The sequence below is a fragment of the Nicotiana tomentosiformis genome, chromosome 2, assembly GCF_000390325.3.
Source record: "Nicotiana tomentosiformis chromosome 2, ASM39032v3, whole genome shotgun sequence".
NCBI classification, from domain to species: domain Eukaryota; kingdom Viridiplantae; phylum Streptophyta; class Magnoliopsida; order Solanales; family Solanaceae; genus Nicotiana; species Nicotiana tomentosiformis.
This window is the reverse complement of record NC_090813.1, coordinates 50,189,956-50,208,982: the sequence shown is the minus strand read 5'-3', so window position 1 is coordinate 50,208,982 and position 19,027 is coordinate 50,189,956. Positions and strand designations below refer to the sequence as shown.

Genomic DNA, 19,027 nt, shown 5'->3' with positions numbered 1-19,027 from the left:
TGAGTAAGCGCTCACTCAGTTATAGGCTACGAAGTCCAAATTCGATCAAATTGCCTAAATCTTTATGAAAACATTCATAAGGCATGGATAAAATCTTCACAAGGCAGGAAACAAAACAGAAGCAAGTTGGTAAAAGAAATATATATATATATATATATATATATATATATATATATATATATATATATATATATATATATATATATATAAGATTGTTTACATGATTGATTTCAACATAGAAACTAAGGGCTAAGTTTCTTGGTTATCTCCGGGAGCGGTCTCTTCTCCACCGGGCTCCCCCATTCTCGGACCCGCTCTTACTCCTATCATCGTCATCATTATTATCATCTTCTTCATCGGAAGCCAAGGCTTTAGCATCGGCTTCGAGTTCTTTAGCCCTTTTTATCTCTTCAGCGAGATCGAAACCTCGAGCATGGATCTCCTCGAGGGTCTCCTTCCGAGATCGGCACTTAGCAAGTTCAGCGACCCAATGTGCTCGAGTATCGACGGTCTCGACTGCCTCTCTTGCTTGGACCTAGGCAGCTTCAGTATCGGCCCGATAAACGGCCACGAGTGCATCTGCATCGGCCTTTGCCTTTTCAGCGTCAGATTCGGCCTTGGCAAGTTCAGAGGCCAACCGAGCCTCGAGCTCCTCTATTCTTCTTTCTTGAACCGAGCTTTTCTCTTTCACACTTTGAAGCTTGTTTTCGACCGATGATAATTGAGCTCGAGCAGTCTCTTTCTCTACAGCGAAGCGATCCATACCTATTTTCTACTTCAAGGACTCCGCTTTTATCACATCGACCTCCTTACGGAGTTTCACGATCATCTTAATTTTCTGCTGCAGCTGTGAGACCGAAATATTAGCCATCATTCCGGTATCGAGCCCATAGGCTTTTAAAAGTATTATTACCTGCTTGGATAGATCGGTCTGATCTTGGTGAGCCTTGGCCAACTCAGCTCGGAGGTCTTTGATTTCCTCTCCTCTTTGCCCTAAGAGGAGTTTAAGGGAGTTCCTCTCCTCCGTAACCCGTTGAAGGTCGGCCTCATATCGATGCAACTCAGTTTGAGACCAAGAACATGCTTCTCGATGAACTGCTGTGGCCTGCAAAGAAAGAAAAAATGAATTAGAAAAGAAAACCAAGCATAAAAGCATTACCAACAAAGTGAGTTAAGGCTTACCCGGTTCAAAGCCTGTTGCACTCCGAGGAAACGATCCGATACATCACTAGTATCGACAGCGTCCTCGATATCGGTAAACAAATCATGAAAAAGATCATCTCTCTCATGAGATTCATCTACCTCAAGGGCCCCCAATGCTTGGGCTTCCCGAATCGCCCCTCCGGAAAAAGCAGGGAAAGTGGGCGAGTCTTCGATTACTACTGCCCCAAGTGAGTCGCTTGGGGCGTTCTCTTCGGTTCGAAGAGAGTCAGGAACGGCCCCCTCAGGCACATCCACGATTCCCAACAGCTCGGGGACTCTGCCCGAATCTTTCTCTGATGTATCCTCAGTTCGAGGTGGAGCCTGGTAAACCACCATCGATCCAGCTGCCTGTGGGGCATCAATGGTTCTTTTTGTTTGGGCCGCCAGCGCAGACCCATCGTTTTCTTTTTTCTTCTTTTTCTTCTTCTTCTTCTTCTTCTTCTTCTTCTTCTTCTTCTTCTTCTTCTTCTTCTTCTTCTTCTTCTTCTTCTTCTTCTTCTTCATCCCTTAGACGCAAAACTTATTCTACGGTCAAAGGAATGGTGTTTTTGTTCGGCTTACGAGCCGTCCTCTCCTTCAGTTTTGGATCTTCGGGAACTGAGGCCCTTTTCCTATTATTATCTTTCACCGGCTTTGGGACAGAAGCCGAAGCCTCTTCCTCGACGGACGAGGGCCTCAAAACTGCATCTTTGCCCACACCTACATACGAGAAATTTTATTAAAGTATATGGAAAGCAACTTGTTCGAACTACCAAAAAATATGAGAAAGGGGCTTACCATGATTTTTGGCCTCCCATCGCCCCTTTGACAAGTCACGCCATGAGCGCTCGGCGTATGTGGAGGTCGAAACCAGATCCCGTACCCAGTTCTTGAGATTGGGAACTACGTCGGGCATCCAGGGAACCACTGCATCACAAAAAGGGGGATATCGGTGTGTAAAGAAATGAATGGACAAAATAGCAGGAGATAACAACAGAATTACACTTACGCTTTATGTTCCACTCCTCGGGAAAAGGTATCTTTTCAGTCGGAATCAGGTCCGAAGTCCTTACTCGAATGAACCTGCCCATCCAGCCTCGATCCATATCCTCGTCTATGCTCGAGAACAGAGCCTTGGTAGCTCGACGCTAAAGTTTTATTAACCCTCCTCGAAAAAGGCGAGGACGGTACAATCGGATGAGATGATCGAGGGTGAAAGGCATCCCCTCGATTTTGTTCACAAAGTATCAGATCAAAATAACGATCCGCAAAAAGAAGGATGGATTTGGCCTAGGGTTATTAGGTATTTATGATAAAAATCTATGATAACAGGGGCGAGGGGACCTAACGTGAAAGGGTAAGTGTACACACTTAAAAACCCTTTCACGTGAGTAGTAATATCCTCTTCGGGGAGACGACACTACCACTTCTTTGTTCCCCCAGTTACAATCTTTTTTTATCTGCTCGATATACCCCTCCGGTTATTGAACAAATATATCTCGATATGGGCTCACATCGGCCGAGAACCAGCGAACCTTTATCGAGTTTGAAATCGGAGATAAGAACACACGCCACCGAAACACACTCCTCAGGCAGTGGATCCACCGATGTTTTGTCGGCGGCAGATTGGGAAGAAAAAGTTTTTTCTTTTTGGGGGACGGCTTTTGATGTCTTCACCATTTTTTGGATTTAAAGAAGGTGACAAAGATTTGGTGGTTTAGAAGAAGAATTTTGCAGAGAAGAATCACAGATCAGTGAATGAACTCAGAAAAGCCAAAAAAGAACTTAGAAAATTTGGAATATTGAAGTCGTAAAAGTGATAAATGGTGGAAGGAAGGGCTATTTATAGATTGAAGCAATGACTGTTCAATAGCAGCGGTGGACGACCACCGTCTGACACGCATTAAATGCCTCGGTAAGATAAGCCGACAGACAGCTATCACGAACGTCATGGTCGGGCTCGATGCAAACGTCATCGCATATCAAATCGAGCCATTGAGAAATCATATCATTTCTCATCACATCCTTCCCGAGAAATGAGGGGACTATCTGTATACGGTCGAAATAGATTTCGGCCTTCATACGATTGATCGAGGTCGAAACATAATGGATCGAAGAAAGACTTCGTAATATCGAGATGGATTCCGAAGACGGTACAAACGAGCTTCAGATTTCAGGTATAGGTCAAACACCGAGTTCGAAGTCATTATCGAGCTCGGGTTCGAATCGAACTATGATGAGATAATTTCGGGCTTAAGGGGCAAAGGCCAATCGAGACCGAGTTCGAATCATCACCTGATCCCGAGTCCACATCGAGCTCTAGAAGCAATACCGACCAGCACCGAGGCCGATCGAGCTCGAGCTCACAGACAAGAGCCGTTGCAAACACACTTAGGGAGAGAATCTTGGCGGAAATTAGGAAAAAGCTGATTTATCATGGGTTCTCCACTATGTATTTTTAATTATATCTAAAGTAGGATCCTCAACTATAAAGAGGATGTCTATATTTCTGTAGAGGACAACTTTTTTGGCTTACATTGTAACTCAAGCATCATATACTCCTATATTGAAAAATTATTCTTTGAAACTACATAAATTGTTTTATCTTGCTTAGTCCCAAAAGTCATATTCTTTCCAACCCAATCTGTATTTGATATTTTTATTTATCCTTACGATTTGTATTAAGCTATACCACGTAACCTTAGAACTACGTATAAATTCAACTCTATCCGTTTTTCGGGTAAACATATTTATATTCTGAAATTTTCTCCATCTTAATAATTACTAGTTGCGTTGAATCAAATGTGAACTCAAAAACAAAACAAAACAGAAGGAGTAATCTTTTGACGTAGTTAGGTGTGTACATGGATCGGGTTGGTTCGTTTTTTTATTAAAACCAAACCAAACCAACTATATCGGTTTGGATTGGTTCGGTTTTGGCGGGTTTTTCGGGTTTTTTGTTACTTAAATATTGTTTCAATTTTACTTTGTTAAATTTTTGATAATATATTTAGTAAAAATTAAAAAAATTGATAAACATATTATCTATTAAATATTCTTATGGGAGAATCTACTTAATAACACATGATAGTTAATTTTTTAGTCGTCTGACAATAATTTTTCGTTGTTGTACTCTTTCAAGTAATTGAACATAAAAATCAATATGTTACCTAAATAATAATAACCACTTCAAATTCGAAAAAGATATAAGAATTTAATAGAATTTGACATATAAATATGAAAGAACAAAGAGATTGACGTATTTTAGTAATAATAAAGTGATCATACAACCCATTGAAACCACATTCGACTATCGTTTTCAAAATAATGTGACTAGCACTTAAGTTGTGTGTTGAGGAACAAAAGAAAAAATAAATGAAAAATGCATTGTCAGAAGTGGGATTTGAACCCACGCCCTCGTACGAAGACCAGAACTTGAGTCTGGCGCCTTAGACCACTCGGCCATCCTGACATTGTTTGCTGTTTGCTTATTGTATTTATAAAACACCGCAAAAACCAGGAATGAAATAAAAATAATGAAAACCTGAAAAGAGCTAGAAAGATGGCCTATCCCTATTAAGTAGGAAAATTTAGGAGGAGAATCAACTGTAACATATGCTTAAAAAAATAAAAGAAGTTCAATGTACCCTCCTAATGGATCAAATCCAAGCCCATCATTCATGGTATTCGTTATGAGAGAGGAGCATGTGATGTTTAAGTGTAAGTGTTGCATTGTGTCACCCATACCTCCAGAGAGGCCCATATAAGCATTCACTAATTTCTTTGCAAACAATTGATTCATTAGTTTCACAAATCAGAGCACAGCTTATGTTTTGCACGTACATTTGCATAAGAACGAATCTACAAAAAATTTAAATTAAATAGCGTAAATATTACAAAGTCAGGTTAACTAAAAGTCAACTGCAGGTAAGATTGTGTAATAAGTATAGGTTAGTAACATGAAAATTGACGAGTAACATGCTTGAACCATTCAAATTGCCTCAAATAGAGTGTTAGGAGAGTAGTAAGTAAAACTAAAGTTCATATAAAACTTTTGGTATTAGTCCTAACAATTAATTTTCTCTAATTGTATGAATATGTAGATAAAAAATTATGGATCCCACCCCCCCTCAACTGCCCACACCAGGCATTCGTGTATCTACATATCCGCAACTTTCAGACGTAAAACTCCCATGCATGGATAACATGATCAGTACGTGCTGACCTGAATATTTGAATTGGTTATAGCTAGGTTCTTTGAATAGATATTAAATTACTTATACTGCTTATTTAATGACACATATCCATTCCGTTGTTCAGTATTTCCTATGTTAAATGCTTTTGTCCTTCATGCTTATATCAAGTTTATACATTCAGCAATTTTCATGGCGACAGGTGCAATTTATAACAACTTTTTCTATCATCTACCTTTCAATGAGTTTATTTTATTTCTAACATTAGTTAGATTGACAATATTCTTAAAACTGATTCCCGTCCATTTGAAATATTAACGACGAAGGAAATGATACATGATTAATAAAACAACACTTAATTAAGATGAGTCATAGTATATCGTGGCTAAACCTCGGCAAATCTCCATCAAAATGGATAGAATCCTTAAGTTTAAACAATTAACGTAAGAGGAGAAGGTAAACAACAATCTATACGTGTTCCACATATAATATTCACCTCGCCACCATTGCAGCACTCGTGTTCCTCCCTTCAATTAATATTTTTCTAAAAAGTTCCTTTCAGATTTTCCTTTTGAAAAAGTAGTACGAAAATCTTCCAAAAAAGATCCTCAACTCAATTTAATACTGGCGCTTTGCTGTTACCATTGACAAAATTTGGGTCCTCCAACCAAGACAGCACTAACAAGCCACGTATTTGCTGAGACATCTTTCAGCACTTAGAAGCAATAGAGTAAAGCCACGTGGCAACCTTTAGAGGACAACGACATCACTAATGATTAAAGTTGTGTTTCTTGAAGCGCAACAAGCTCGCCGAACTCTTAGGGAATGCCCACTCTCTCATCACATGGCGCGCAATCTCAACACTATTAGCAAACAAAGCCCGCATCTTGTCGCTTTCTATACAACTTTGTATATAAATAAGATGAGTTTTGAAGGTATTAGTTAAACATTGAATTAATTCCAAGAACTTAAAAGGAGAGATAAAAATGGCCAGCTTTTCTTCAAAATCCAATACTAACAGATCCATCAGTTTACCAAGCAGATCACATCCAGCTACCCAGAAAATTGAAGAGGAGCTCAGTAAGCTTAAGAATTGGGAATTCTCGGCTTCACCAACTGCAGAAGCTGTTTACAATAGTTTACTTGGTTTGGGAGAAGTGCATAAATGCATGAGTGATCTTCTCAACTTGCCCCTGACTCTTCAAACCCTTTCCCAATGCCAAGACAAAAAATGGGTCGATGAAATCTTGGATAAATCTGTGAGATTTCTTGATATTTGTGGGACCACAAGGGAGATAGTGTCACAGTTTAAAGAAAATGTTAAAGATGTTCAGTCTTTATTGAGAAGAAGAAAGGGAGATTTAAGCATGGAAGCCAGCTGCAGCATTAACTATATCTCTTTTAGGAAGAAGATGAAAAAAGATGCCAAAACCTTAGTTACAATTTTAAAGAAAATGGATCATGAGGTGGTTGAAGTAATGGAGGTTGATCAACTTGTCTTAGCAGTTATCAGAGTGCTAAGAGAAGTTACCACAATGGGAATTTCAGTATTCCAAATGGTGTTGGTTTTCTTGTCAGCCCCAAATTCTAGGCAAAGCAAATGGTCTTTGGTTTCAAGATTGGTAAACAAGGGAGATCAAGACAATGTAAATGAGATAGAAAGTGCTGATGTTGCATTAAACAACATTTTCAAGTATGGTTGTAATGAAGTGGAGAAGATCCAGTTTGTGCAAAATCTGGAAGCTCATTTTGAATGCATTGAGAATGGCCTGGACAACATATTTAGATGCTTGATCAGATCAAGGAGTACACTCCTGAATGTTGTCTCTTGCCACTGAAAGTAGTCTTGTATTAATGCATAAGCATCCGAATATTGTAGGATATGCTTATGATGAAAACCTTGCTGTAAAGGAACAAATTTGTAATTACACATATACAGAAAAATATAGTTATACTCACAAATTTTGCCTCTCTTTCTCTCTTGTTTATCTTTAATCAAATAAAAATATGACAATGAATTTAGATATACTTTGGTTAAATCCACGAAAGTCTTCCTTGAATGAACAAGTTAATTACTTTGTCGTTCCCTTCACATATACAGAAATGAGATGTTTAAATAACATAATTTTCTAGCGAACAACGAACTCAGCCCATGTAATCCACTAGTACTCCTCATGATTTATCAATAAAGTACTACAATATAATAAAGGTACATTAAAAATGTCCAAGGCACTTGATCTTTACAAGTGCAAGTAAAGCGTCATGGCGGAGATGATCTGATGATGGTATATATTATGCTGCTTACATTCCAATTAATTCCACATGATCAGTATTTCTTTGAGCTAACTGATATTTGGATATCATGGTACGTTTAAGAAAGATGAAGTAACTCGCATTGAAGTCCACTGTTCCTAGCTACTACTATAATCTATCCTACCATTATTTTCAGAACATCTGGGCTTCTTAGCATGTTCCCAAGAATGTTCTTTATTGAACTGGGAATGTCACGTAACGTTCCAAAAACTATGAGTAGTTTTAGGACTGGTCATAATTCAGTAAAAATTGAATCGATCCAAACAGATGAACACCCCTATTAAGTAGTAGCTTTGTTCTCATCAATTTTGAAAGAATACCGAGGGAAAATGTTAGAAACAAGAGAAGGGCAAAAGGTAATTTTATGATAGTACCTAAAATTATACTTTTGCATGAAAATCATTCCCAATTCGATCGGATTCAGATATTGGATTTAAATAAAATGAAAGACAACTTTTTGCATTAGGATTTGCAAACTAAAAGGATTAAGAAATTGGCTGGATTAAGCAATAATTTACTCACCTTCAACGAGGATTCTCTTGGTAGAAAACATGGAGGAAACATCAAGGCAACAAGCCACTCGTGCACACCTAACTAAGCCATATTCGTCGCTATCTTCTAGTTAACCACCGTATATGTTTATTGATTACTGAAATGAAATATCGAGATTCGTGATGTGTTTAGATTTAAATTCTTGAAATGGTGACCTATTATATTCTTGGCTGGAGTTGAGCATAAGCTGCCCAATCTGTTGCTGATGCAGGCACATTCTACTTAACATGCCCATTTGATATATTTCTTTTGTAGTGGAATTTTTAAAAATTATTATTGTTCAGTATCTATTAATTTTTTATAACTATTATATATACATAATTACTTTTTATAGCTACAATTCAATTATACGGTAATGTATTCGCACTGCTATATTCATGAATACAGCAGCAAAAAGGGCCTAAAATTCAGGGCAGTCCACCTGTATGTATTCACATATATTCGGGCCATGTATTAATGAATACAGTAACGACAACCATCTTAAAACTAGGTTTGTCCAGCTGTCTAATAACGAAAATAATATCAATTAGCGTGATACACTCCTAATATAACTCAACAAAATTAATTCTAACATGCCTCATACCCAATTAATTAGAATAATTTTTCAGTTGTATATTACTGTTGTATTTAACTTTTGTATTTAGTGTGTTTCAAATTTTTTTACTGTTGCATTCATTAGATTCAATATTTGTATTTATTGTATTCGCTATTTTATATTCAGTGTATTCAAATGTATTTGTATTAAAAATATTTTAGTTTTTCCTAATACATCTTATTACTACTGTATTCGGTAAATTTCATTGGTTGTATTCACTATGTTTCTATTTGCATTCAGTTTATTTTACTGTATTTTAAAATAAATGTATTCACGGTTTATATTCTGATTTATTTTAATATTTGTATTCGGTGTATTTTAATATTTATATCATGTATTCATGCATAATGTATGTACAGTATGCATGAATACAAGTGTATTCAGTTGTATTAAAAATACAGACCTTCTAAATACACAAATACAGGCAAAAAAAAGTATATTTATACAAAAATACAAGGTGTTTGAGTGAATTTGTACAGAATATAATGTATTTGTATCATTGTATGTGACTAAATAGCAAAGAAGAGAAGAAAGTTTGTCAGAGATGGTGTTTTCCGAATCATCTATTCACAAACAGAAACAATTAGAAGATAAACATTATCGAACAATCCATATGTTCCCATCACGATTATATCTCCTGCTTTCACCGGAAAACTAATCTTCTCTGCAACACTAGGATCATTAGAAATTTTGCTATTCCCCAACTGAAAAGGACAGTTGAACCTCGACTACTTGATCTAACAGCGAGCGATCATTGTCTTCCTTCTCATCCACTCCTCCAAAAATTCAATTGTAGTAACCCTAAAGGATTCAGCCTATTTTGCTCGAAGAGAGAGAGAGAGAGAGAGAGAAAGAAGAAAAATTCTGAGTGAGAATCGTGTGTTAATTGAAAGAAAGAGAGAGAAAAAATAAAAATAGCATATTTATGCCTCAATGGTAGTATATACCATAAATATCTATTTTGCTATAAAATATAAAAGGTAGCTATAAAAAATAATACTATAAAATGATTTTGGTTTATAATAAATAGGTGTATACCTTTGCTATAGGAGAAAAATTTCCTTATTTGTAACGGCCCACTTGTAATAATGAGGCCCATTTTGTAATAGTCATATTAGTCCGGTTCTTTCATTAGTTAGTTGATTCTTTTGTATATAGCCATTTAATTGGATTTTTCTAGAATATAGAAAATATTTTTCTTTTAGGCAGAGTAATGAAAATATCTGTTTCTCTCTTCTTTCTCTCTCTCGTTTATTCTTCAAACCCTAGTATAAATCTTGATCGATTCATGAAAATCAATGTTTTCACATGGTATCAGAGCAGAGATTCCGTTCTTGCTTCTCACTAGCTTCCTCGCGATGTTACCCTCGCCTATTTTCATCCAAGAATTTTTTGTTCGTTGAGAAGTTTGGAGCTTTCTGATTCCGCTGAGTTTTCTTCTGCAATCGTTGCTTCGACGACTTCTTTCTACCGGAATTTCATTGGATTGGCGTGGAGATCAATCGGCTGCTTCAATTTTCCCTATCCAATAGTTAGGGTTTGCTTTGTTCAAGTTCAAGGTCGTTACCATTTTTGTTCTCGTTATCTAGCTCATTTTGTTGTATGTTAGAATCGAATAGTTCTTAATTGTGGTAGAGGTATACAGTTGCATGTGTTGTGGTTGTTTCCTATGTGATTTTCTGACTATTTAACTCAAAATGGTGAATGTCGTTGACGAGTCTACATCTTCTAATTCCCCTATTAGTTTCATCCATGATCCTTCGAGTCCACTCTTTCTTCTGTCTTCTGATGTTCCAAGGGTTTCTCTTTTCAGTACTCCTTTTTCTGGAACTGGATTTAGGGGGTGGAGACAGAATATGATTGTTTCCCTTTCTACTAGGAATAAGATAGGCTTCATTGACGGAAAAATTGTTAAGCCTCGTGAAAATTCCCCTCAATTTAGGCAATGGGATAGGTGTAATAATATGGTCATCTCTTGGTTGACCAACTCCCTTACACCAGACATAGCTGAAAGTGTTTAGTATTCTGACACTGCCCAAAGCATTTGGACTTAACTTAATTAAAGGTATGGTACTGTTAATGGAACCAATATTTTTGAGATAAAACAAGAGTTGGCATCTAGCAGTCAGGGGTCTCAATATATAGCATCTTACTTCAACAAACTCAAGAAATTATGGGATGAATTGGGTTTCATGCGTGCCTCTCGTGGTAGCTCTTGAACACATGCTGCTAAATCTGAGCTTCAAAGAGAGGATGATGAAAACAAGTTGCATCAGTTTCTCATGGGGATTAATGAGACTTATGTTAGAGTTAGGAGTAATCTGCTCATGATGCAACCTCCTCCATCTCTAGACATTGCCTACAACATCTTGCTTCAGGATGAAAGACAAAGACAAGTGTCCTCACCATCCCATTTCCGTATTGATTCTGCTTCTTTCAATACCCATCTCACTATCAAGTTCTCAGGGACACTTGCCCTCCCAAACAGTTCACTCAAAGGGTCAATTTTAAATACAACAAGTCAAATCTGGTGTGTAAATATTATAATAAGCCTGAGTATTTGGTTGACAAATACTATAAGCTACATGGGTTCCCACCAGACTTCAAGTTTATCAAGGGTAAAAGGATTGCTGCAAATGTTGAGGTGCAGGGTCATCAAAATTCTGCTGAGGTTTCTCACTCTCCAATTGAAGGGTCTTCTAATTCAGAGTCTTTGATCCCTGGGTCAACCAAGGATCAATATTCCCAACTCATGATGTTGCTTTAGCAGACACAAATATCAGAATCACAACCCCAGTCCAGCCTCATGGCATCTGCTAACTTTGCAGGTATTTTCTCTTCACCCAGTTGTGTAAACAATGTATCTTATGGTGCTTGCATGTTACCTAAAATAAATGAATGCATTTATATTATAGACTCTGGGGCCACTGACCACATGACCTCCAATAAAGACCTTTTTTTATATTAAACCCTTAATCATACCATACTTAGTCACTTTACCAAATGATTATAATGTTAAGGTAACTTGTACTGGATCCATTCAATTTCTTTCTTCCAAATGGCATCATGTCCTCTATATTCCTAGCTTTCATTACAACCTTATCTCTATATCCAAACTTGTTTTTTCTAGTTGGATTCTATTGTCCTATTTGCTAAGTTTTCCTATTTGATACATATCCCTTCACTGAAGAAGCCACTGAAAATTGATAAATTGGATGATGGACTTTACAGGCTTGTGCAATCTTCCCCTTCTTTTTAATCTCATGAAATTGCATGTCAATCTACTTCTATGAGTGCTAATTTACTTTTTGAATTTTTTTCATGTAAATACCATTCTCCATTAGTTGTTGATTCTGTTTCTTCTTCTCATTGTATATATAATTCTAAATTGAATAAAATTGAGATGTTGTGGCATAATAGACTGGGACATATACCTTTTGTTAGAATGAGAGAAATTTCTTATACAACAACAACAACAACCACCAGTATAATCCCACAAGTGGGGTCTGGGGAGGGTAGCATGTACGCAGCCTTACCCCTACCCTGGAAGGGCAGAGAGACTATTTCCGATAGACCCGCAGCTAAAGCAGGTGAAAGAAGCCCTGATAGCAAGTAATAACAAGACAAATAATTAGAAAACTAAATTGAAGATAGCAACAGAGAATATGAAAGAGGTACTGATAACAAATAATAGCAAGAAAATATATTTAGAAAACTAAATCCAAGGCAACAAATGAGAATATGTACGCAGTACTGCTAGCAAGCTATGAAATTACCGATGTCAAGTAATAAAGGAACGAGACATGCGAATATAGCAAACTAAGGAAAAAGGGTACCGTACTAGCACTACTATCGAACTAGATAAGACACAAGGAAACACACGACTACCTACTAACCTTCTACCCTAATCTTCAACCTCCACACCCTTCTATCTAGGGTCATGTCCTCGATTAGCTTAAGCTATGCCATGTCCCGCATGATCACCTCTCCCCAAGACTTCTTTTGTCCTACCTCTACCCCCTCTCACCTCCCAAGGTCAACCTCTCACATCTCCTGATTGGGGCCTCTATGCTTCTCCTCTTAGCATGCCCAAACTATCTCAACCTTGCCTCATGCATCTTTGCCTCCACAGGGGCCACTCCCACCTTATCCCGAATAACTTCATTCTTAATTCTATCCAACCTAGTATGCCCACACATCCATTTCAATATCTTTATTTCCGCTACTTTCATATGCTGAACATGGGAGTTTTTGACTGGCCAACACTCTGCCCCATACAACATAGTCGGTCTAACCATTACCTTGTAGAACTTACCCTTAAGTCTCAACGGCACATTCTTATCACACAAGACACAGGAAGCGAGCCTCCACTTCATCCACCCTGCTCCGATACGGTATGTGACATCCTCATCTATCTCCCTATCCTTCTGAATTATAAATCCCAGATACTTGAAACTCTCTCTCCTAGGAATGGCTTGCGTATCGAGTCTCACATCCCCGTCCGCCTCTTGGGTAACACTGCTGAACTTGCATTCCAAGTATTGTGTCTTGGTCCTGCTCAACTTGAAACCCTTAGACTCCAGAGTATGTCTCCAGACCTCCAGCCTCTCATTAACGCCACCTCACATCTCATCAATTCGGACTATATCATCCGTAAATAACAAGCACCAAGGCACCTCCCCTTGAATGTGACACGTCAAAGAATCCATCGCCAGGGAAAACAAAAATGGGCTAAGTGTTGATCCCTGATACAACCCTATCTCAACCGAAAAGTAGTCAGAGTCTCCTCTTGCTGTCCTAACCCGTGTCTTAGCTCCATCATACATGTCCTGAATCACTCTAATATACGCTACATGCACTCATCTAGCCTCCAAACATCTCTATAGAACCTCTCTCGGGACTTTGTCATAAGCTTTCTCCAGGTCAATGAACACCATATGCAAATCCTTCTTCACCGTCCTATACTGCTCCACCAATCTCCTCACAATGTGAGTGGCCTCAGTAGTCAACCGTCCCCGCATGAAACCAAACTGGTTCTCAAAAATATACACACACCTCCTCAACCTCCCTTCAATCACCCTTTCCCACACTTTCATCGTATGGCTTAAAAACTTGATACCCCTATAGTTGTTGCAGTTTTGGAGACACCCTTGTTCTTGTACAACGGGATCATCGTACTCCGCCTCCACTCTTCGGGCATCTTCTTCATCCTAAAACTGATGTTAAACAACCTAGCAAGCCATTCCAAGCCCTCCTTACCCACGCTCTTCCAGAATTCCATCGGGATCTCGTCCGACCCAGTCGCTCTACCCCTACTCATCCTGCGCATAGCCCCTACAACCTCTTCCACTCGTAAGCGTCTACAGTACCCAAAATCTCGCTACCGCTCCGAGTACTCCAATTCCCCCATCACAATGCCCATATCCCCCTCTTCATTCAAGAGTCTATGGAAGTAAGACTGCTATCTCTGCCTAATCTGTGCCTCATCCAATAAAACTCTTCCCTCCTCGTCTTTTATGCATCTCAGTTGGTCCAGATCCCGGGCCTTCTGCTCCCTCACCTTCGGTAGCCTATACAACTTCTTATCCTCACCTTTATCCCCAATTTCTTCGTATAAATGACTAAACGCCGCGGTCTTAGCCGCAGTATCCGCCAACTTCGCCTCCTTCCTAGCCTTCTTATACCCCTCCCTGTTAGCACTCTTCTGCCCTTCGTCTATATTCTCTACTAGCTTCAAATATGCCGCTTTCTTGGTTTCCACTCTCCCTTGAACCTCTTTGTTCCACCATCAGTCCCCTTTATGGCCACCAGAAAAACCCTTTGAGACCCCTAACACCTCTCTCGCTGAGAGAAATTCCTTATACACCTTATAAATTATCTTCTAAACAGCCCTTCACCTGTACTGTTTGTCCATTAGCAAGGCAGCCTAGGCTACCTTTTTCTGATAGTTCAATCAAAACTGCACATGTTTCAACTTATACATGTAGATACTTGGGGTCCTTATGGAAGCCCTACCTATAGCGAGTGTAAATACTTCATAACCATAGTTGATGACTTTACTAGAGCTACTTGGACTCAACTTCTAGTAAAAACACAATTCAAGTCTGTTGTATTACTAGACCAATATAACGAGTCTGTTGTATTGGTACATGGTCAAAACACAATTCAAGTCTGTTGTACAAATTCTTAGAAGTGATAATGCTTTTGAGCTTGGGTCTAGTAATTGTGGCAGTGAATTCTTTATTGCAAATGAAATAGTTCACCAAATTTCTTGTCCTCACACACCACAACAAAATGGTGTGGTTGAAAGAAAGTATAGATATCTTTTAGAAACCTCAAGAGCCCTACTTTTTCATTCTTACTTACCTATTAGATTCTAGGGAGATTGTGTGCTTACTGCTACATACATTATAAACAGATTCCCTTCTAAGCTTCTTAATAACAAAACACCTTTTGAATTACTGTTTGGGCAATCTCCTTCTTATAATCATATTAAAACCTTTGGTTGTCTCTGTTTTACTGCAGTTCCTAAATGCCATAGGGACAAGTTTCAGCCTAAAGCTGACCCTTGTTTTTTCTGGGATATCTGTCACGACCCAATTTCACCTATAGGTCATGATGGCGCCCAACATCACAGGTAGGCCAGCCAACTAGTAAATTAAACATATATTTATTCCTTTAAAAATTATCCGAGTAATTAAACTCTTCTTACTTGCAAGCTTTGAGAAAATTATGAACGGTTCTGATTAAATAAAAACCAAGAAAAATAATTCAACCCCAATTCTACCAGTGTGTATGCCAAGACCTGGTGTCACAAGTGTATGAGCATCTAGTAGATTATACAAACTTATAACCACTGTCCGAATATGAAATAGACAAAATACAAAATACAAAAGAGAGACTCAAAGGCTGCAGAATGACTCAGGAAGCAGCTCACCACTAAGTCTCAGGATATTTGGCATATGCACTGGTAGGACCACCTGTCTTACCTATCTCAGGTCCTGCACAAAAAGTGCAGCAAGCATAGCATGAGTACGTAAACAACGTGTGCCCAGTAAGTATCAAGTCTAATTTCGAAGAAGTAGTGATGAGAGGTCGACTTTGACACTCACTATGGGTCAATAATATTAAAATAGAATTATTTAAATAGACATGATTTATGTGAATAACAATAATTATTTTAACAAGCGGAAATAATTAATTCTTTCAAATTCAGCAATTTCCAATTAATTATTTATCTTCACAAGCTGTAATAGAATGTCAAGGTATCGTGTAATTATTATTATTAGGTACGATTTCTGTTGACCCACTATCGTCAAGGCCGACACAAGAGCGGCTCTTATGTCAGAGTTCAACTAAGTTTAGGCAAATCCCGGTTAGGCGGGGCAAACCTCAATGCTGAGTCTAGGCGAATTCCATGCGGTGGGGCAAACCTCAGCAAGGATTCTGAGTCCATAAGATGGGGTGTATGTAACACCCCAGACTTTAGACAGAGTCCCACATCGGCAAAATACAAGAGGGGTGCTGGGTATATAGGTTAACAAGCCTTAGACCCTAGTGATGCGTTTTAAACCCGTGAGGGCCTAGGTCCAGAGCGGACAATATCACTAGCGGGATGGGCTATTACAGTTACCCATAATCTCAAGAACTTAAATATATAATTTTCATCCCATTCCATAACCATTTTCGTGGTTAAAATCTCATTTTTATCAAAACCTAGGTTTTTCATCTAAACCCTTGATTTCCACGATTTACATGTTATAATCTACCCTTAATCTATGTATTTAACTCACAATAGGTAGAATTAACTTACCTCCAAGTTGTTAGGTGAATACTTCTCTCAAAAAGCTTCAGAATCGCCCAAGAATGAAGAAAATGGGCTAAAAAATGGCTGAGCCCCGACTTAAATGGCGTTATGCCTTCTGTGATTTCTGCATATGTGAAAAGGGCCTTGCAGATGCAGTCCTTCCTCTAGCCAGATTCTTCGCTTCTGCGCCCAGTGGCTCACATCTGCGAGACCGCTTCTGCGGTGCATACGCCGCACCTGCACCTCTCGTCCGCACCTGCGTTGCCTTTTTCACACATGCGCCCCCGCAAGTGCAGTTCCTGTCTCGCATCTACAGTGCCCAACGACCCCTCCTCTTTCTGCTTCTGCGGCTCGTGGCTCACTTTTTCGAGCTCGCACCTGCGGCTAGCCAAGCGCAGGTGCGATTGCGGTAGAAGCTGGATGCTTCAGCTGCTGCTCCAATTTTAAAATTGATCCGACCTCGTCCGATGAACACCTGGGTCCCCCGGGGCCCCGCCCGAACATACCAACAAGTTTAAAATCATAAAACGGACTTGCTCGAACCCTCGGAACGTGTAAAATAATATCAAAACTAAAAATCATACCTCAAACCAAATTGATTCAACTTGAAAATTTTAAATTCTTCAAACTTACTCCGAACGAGCCGAAATATACTTATACTACTCGGAATGACACCAAATTTTGCGTGCAAGTCTTAAAGCACCATAAGGAACTATTCCCAAGCTCGAAATTCCAAACGGACCTCAATTACTTCAAAACCTACTCCAAACCAAATTTAAAGAACCTTAAACCTTTAAATAGTTGATTTTCACTATTAAACGCTGAAATGCTCCCGGGTTATCCAAATACCGATTCGAATATACGCCCAAGTTTAAAATCATCATACGAACCTATTGAAATTGCCAAATTCAGATTCCGGGGGCGTTTTCTAAAAGTGTTGACCGAAGTCAAACTTGACCTTTTAAAGTCAAACTAAGGAATTAAGTGTTCCGATTTCAACTAGAACACTTCCAAATCCCGAGCTAACTATCCCCGCAAGTCATAAAACAGTAAAAGCACATACGAGGAGTCTTATTTAGGGAAATGGGGTTCTAAAAGGCAAAACGACCAGTTGGGTCATTACATTCTCCACCTCTTAAACAAATGTTCGTCCTCGAACGGGTTTAGAATTATACCTGTAGTGCTAAATAAGTATGGATAGCTGCTCTGCATGTCTTCCTCGGCCTCCCAAGTCGCTTCCTCGACTGGTTGGCCCCTCAACTGGACTTTTACCACAGAAATCTTCTTGGACCTCAACTGGCGAACTTGCCTATCAACAATGGCGACTGGTTCCTCTTCCTAACCCAAGCTCTTATCCAGCTGAACTATGATGAAGTCTAACACATGTGACAGGTCGATATGATACTTCCAGAGCATAGACACATGAAAAATCGGATAAACTCCCGATAGACTGGGAGGCAAAGCAAGCTCGTAAGCAACCTCCCCAACTCGTCTCAACACCTCAAATAGGCCTATAAACCTTGTGCTCAACTTGCCCTTCTTCCCAAATCTCATGATTCCCTTCATCGGCGAAACCTTCAAGAGAATTGCTTCACCCACCATAAATGATAAATCATGCACTATCTGATCCGTGTAACTCTTCTGTATGGACTATGCTATACGAAATCGCTCATGAATTAACTTTACCTTTTCCAAGGCATATTTCACCAAATCAGTACCATATAACTTAGCCTCACCGAGCTCAAACGATCCGATGGGCGAACGACATCGCCGACTATGTAAAGCCTCAAATGGAGCCATTTTGATGCTGGATTGGTAACTGTTGTTATAAGAAAACTCGGCCAAAGGCAAGAAACGATCCCACTGACCTCCAAAGTCAATCACACATGCCCTAAGCATATCCTACAAAATTTGAACTGTCCATTCTGACTGACCGTCAGTCTGCAGATGAAAGGCTCTGCTGAGCTCTACACGGGTCCCCAATTCACTCTGTACTACTCTCCAAAAATGTGAAGTAAACTAAGGGCCTCTATCTGATATGATGAAAATTGGCACATCATGCAATCGAACTATCTCCTGAATATAAATCTGGGCCAACCTCTCTGAAGTATACGCAGTCACAACCGGAATGAAGTGTGCCGACTTGGTCAACCTATCGATAATGACCCAAACTACATCAAACTTCCGCAAGGTCCGTGACAACCCAATTACAAAGTCCATAGTAATGCGTTCCCATTTCCACTCTGGTATAGTCATCTGTTGAAGTAGGCTATCTGGCTTCTGGTGCTCATACTTAACTTGCCGGTAATTTAGGCACCTAACTACATACTCAACTATGTCATTCTTCATCCACCGTCACCAATACTGTTGCCTCAGGTCATGATA

General features: G+C 39.1%; 2 protein-coding genes and 1 non-coding gene across 3 annotated transcripts; 2 read left to right on the top strand and 1 right to left on the bottom strand.

The window, feature by feature from the left end:
* Window positions 1-4,570: 4,570 nt before the first annotated feature.
* TRNAL-CAA (transfer RNA leucine (anticodon CAA)) lies at window positions 4,571-4,654 on the bottom strand. The gene has a single exon. It is a non-coding gene; the product is annotated as a tRNA-Leu (tRNA).
* Window positions 4,655-6,335: 1,681 nt separating this feature from the next.
* LOC104096591 (uncharacterized) lies at window positions 6,336-7,313 on the top strand. The gene has a single exon (XM_009602976.3). It carries the CDS (start codon window positions 6,362-6,364, stop codon window positions 7,211-7,213), a length of 852 nt encoding a protein of 283 aa, XP_009601271.1. The 5' UTR covers window positions 6,336-6,361; the 3' UTR covers window positions 7,214-7,313.
* Window positions 7,314-10,532: 3,219 nt separating this feature from the next.
* LOC138904780 (uncharacterized) lies at window positions 10,533-10,856 on the top strand. Its single transcript, XM_070193285.1, has one exon. The coding sequence runs from the start codon at window positions 10,533-10,535 to the stop codon at window positions 10,854-10,856; it is 324 nt and encodes a 107-aa protein (XP_070049386.1).
* Window positions 10,857-19,027: the final 8,171 nt, after the last annotated feature.

Excerpts from the sequence above, each read along its gene's own strand:
- LOC104096591 (XM_009602976.3), top strand. The coding sequence starts at position 6,362 with ATGGCCAGCTTTTCTTCAAAATCCAATACTAACAGATCCATCAGTTTA.
- LOC138904780 (XM_070193285.1), top strand. The coding sequence starts at position 10,533 with ATGGTGAATGTCGTTGACGAGTCTACATCTTCTAATTCCCCTATTAGT.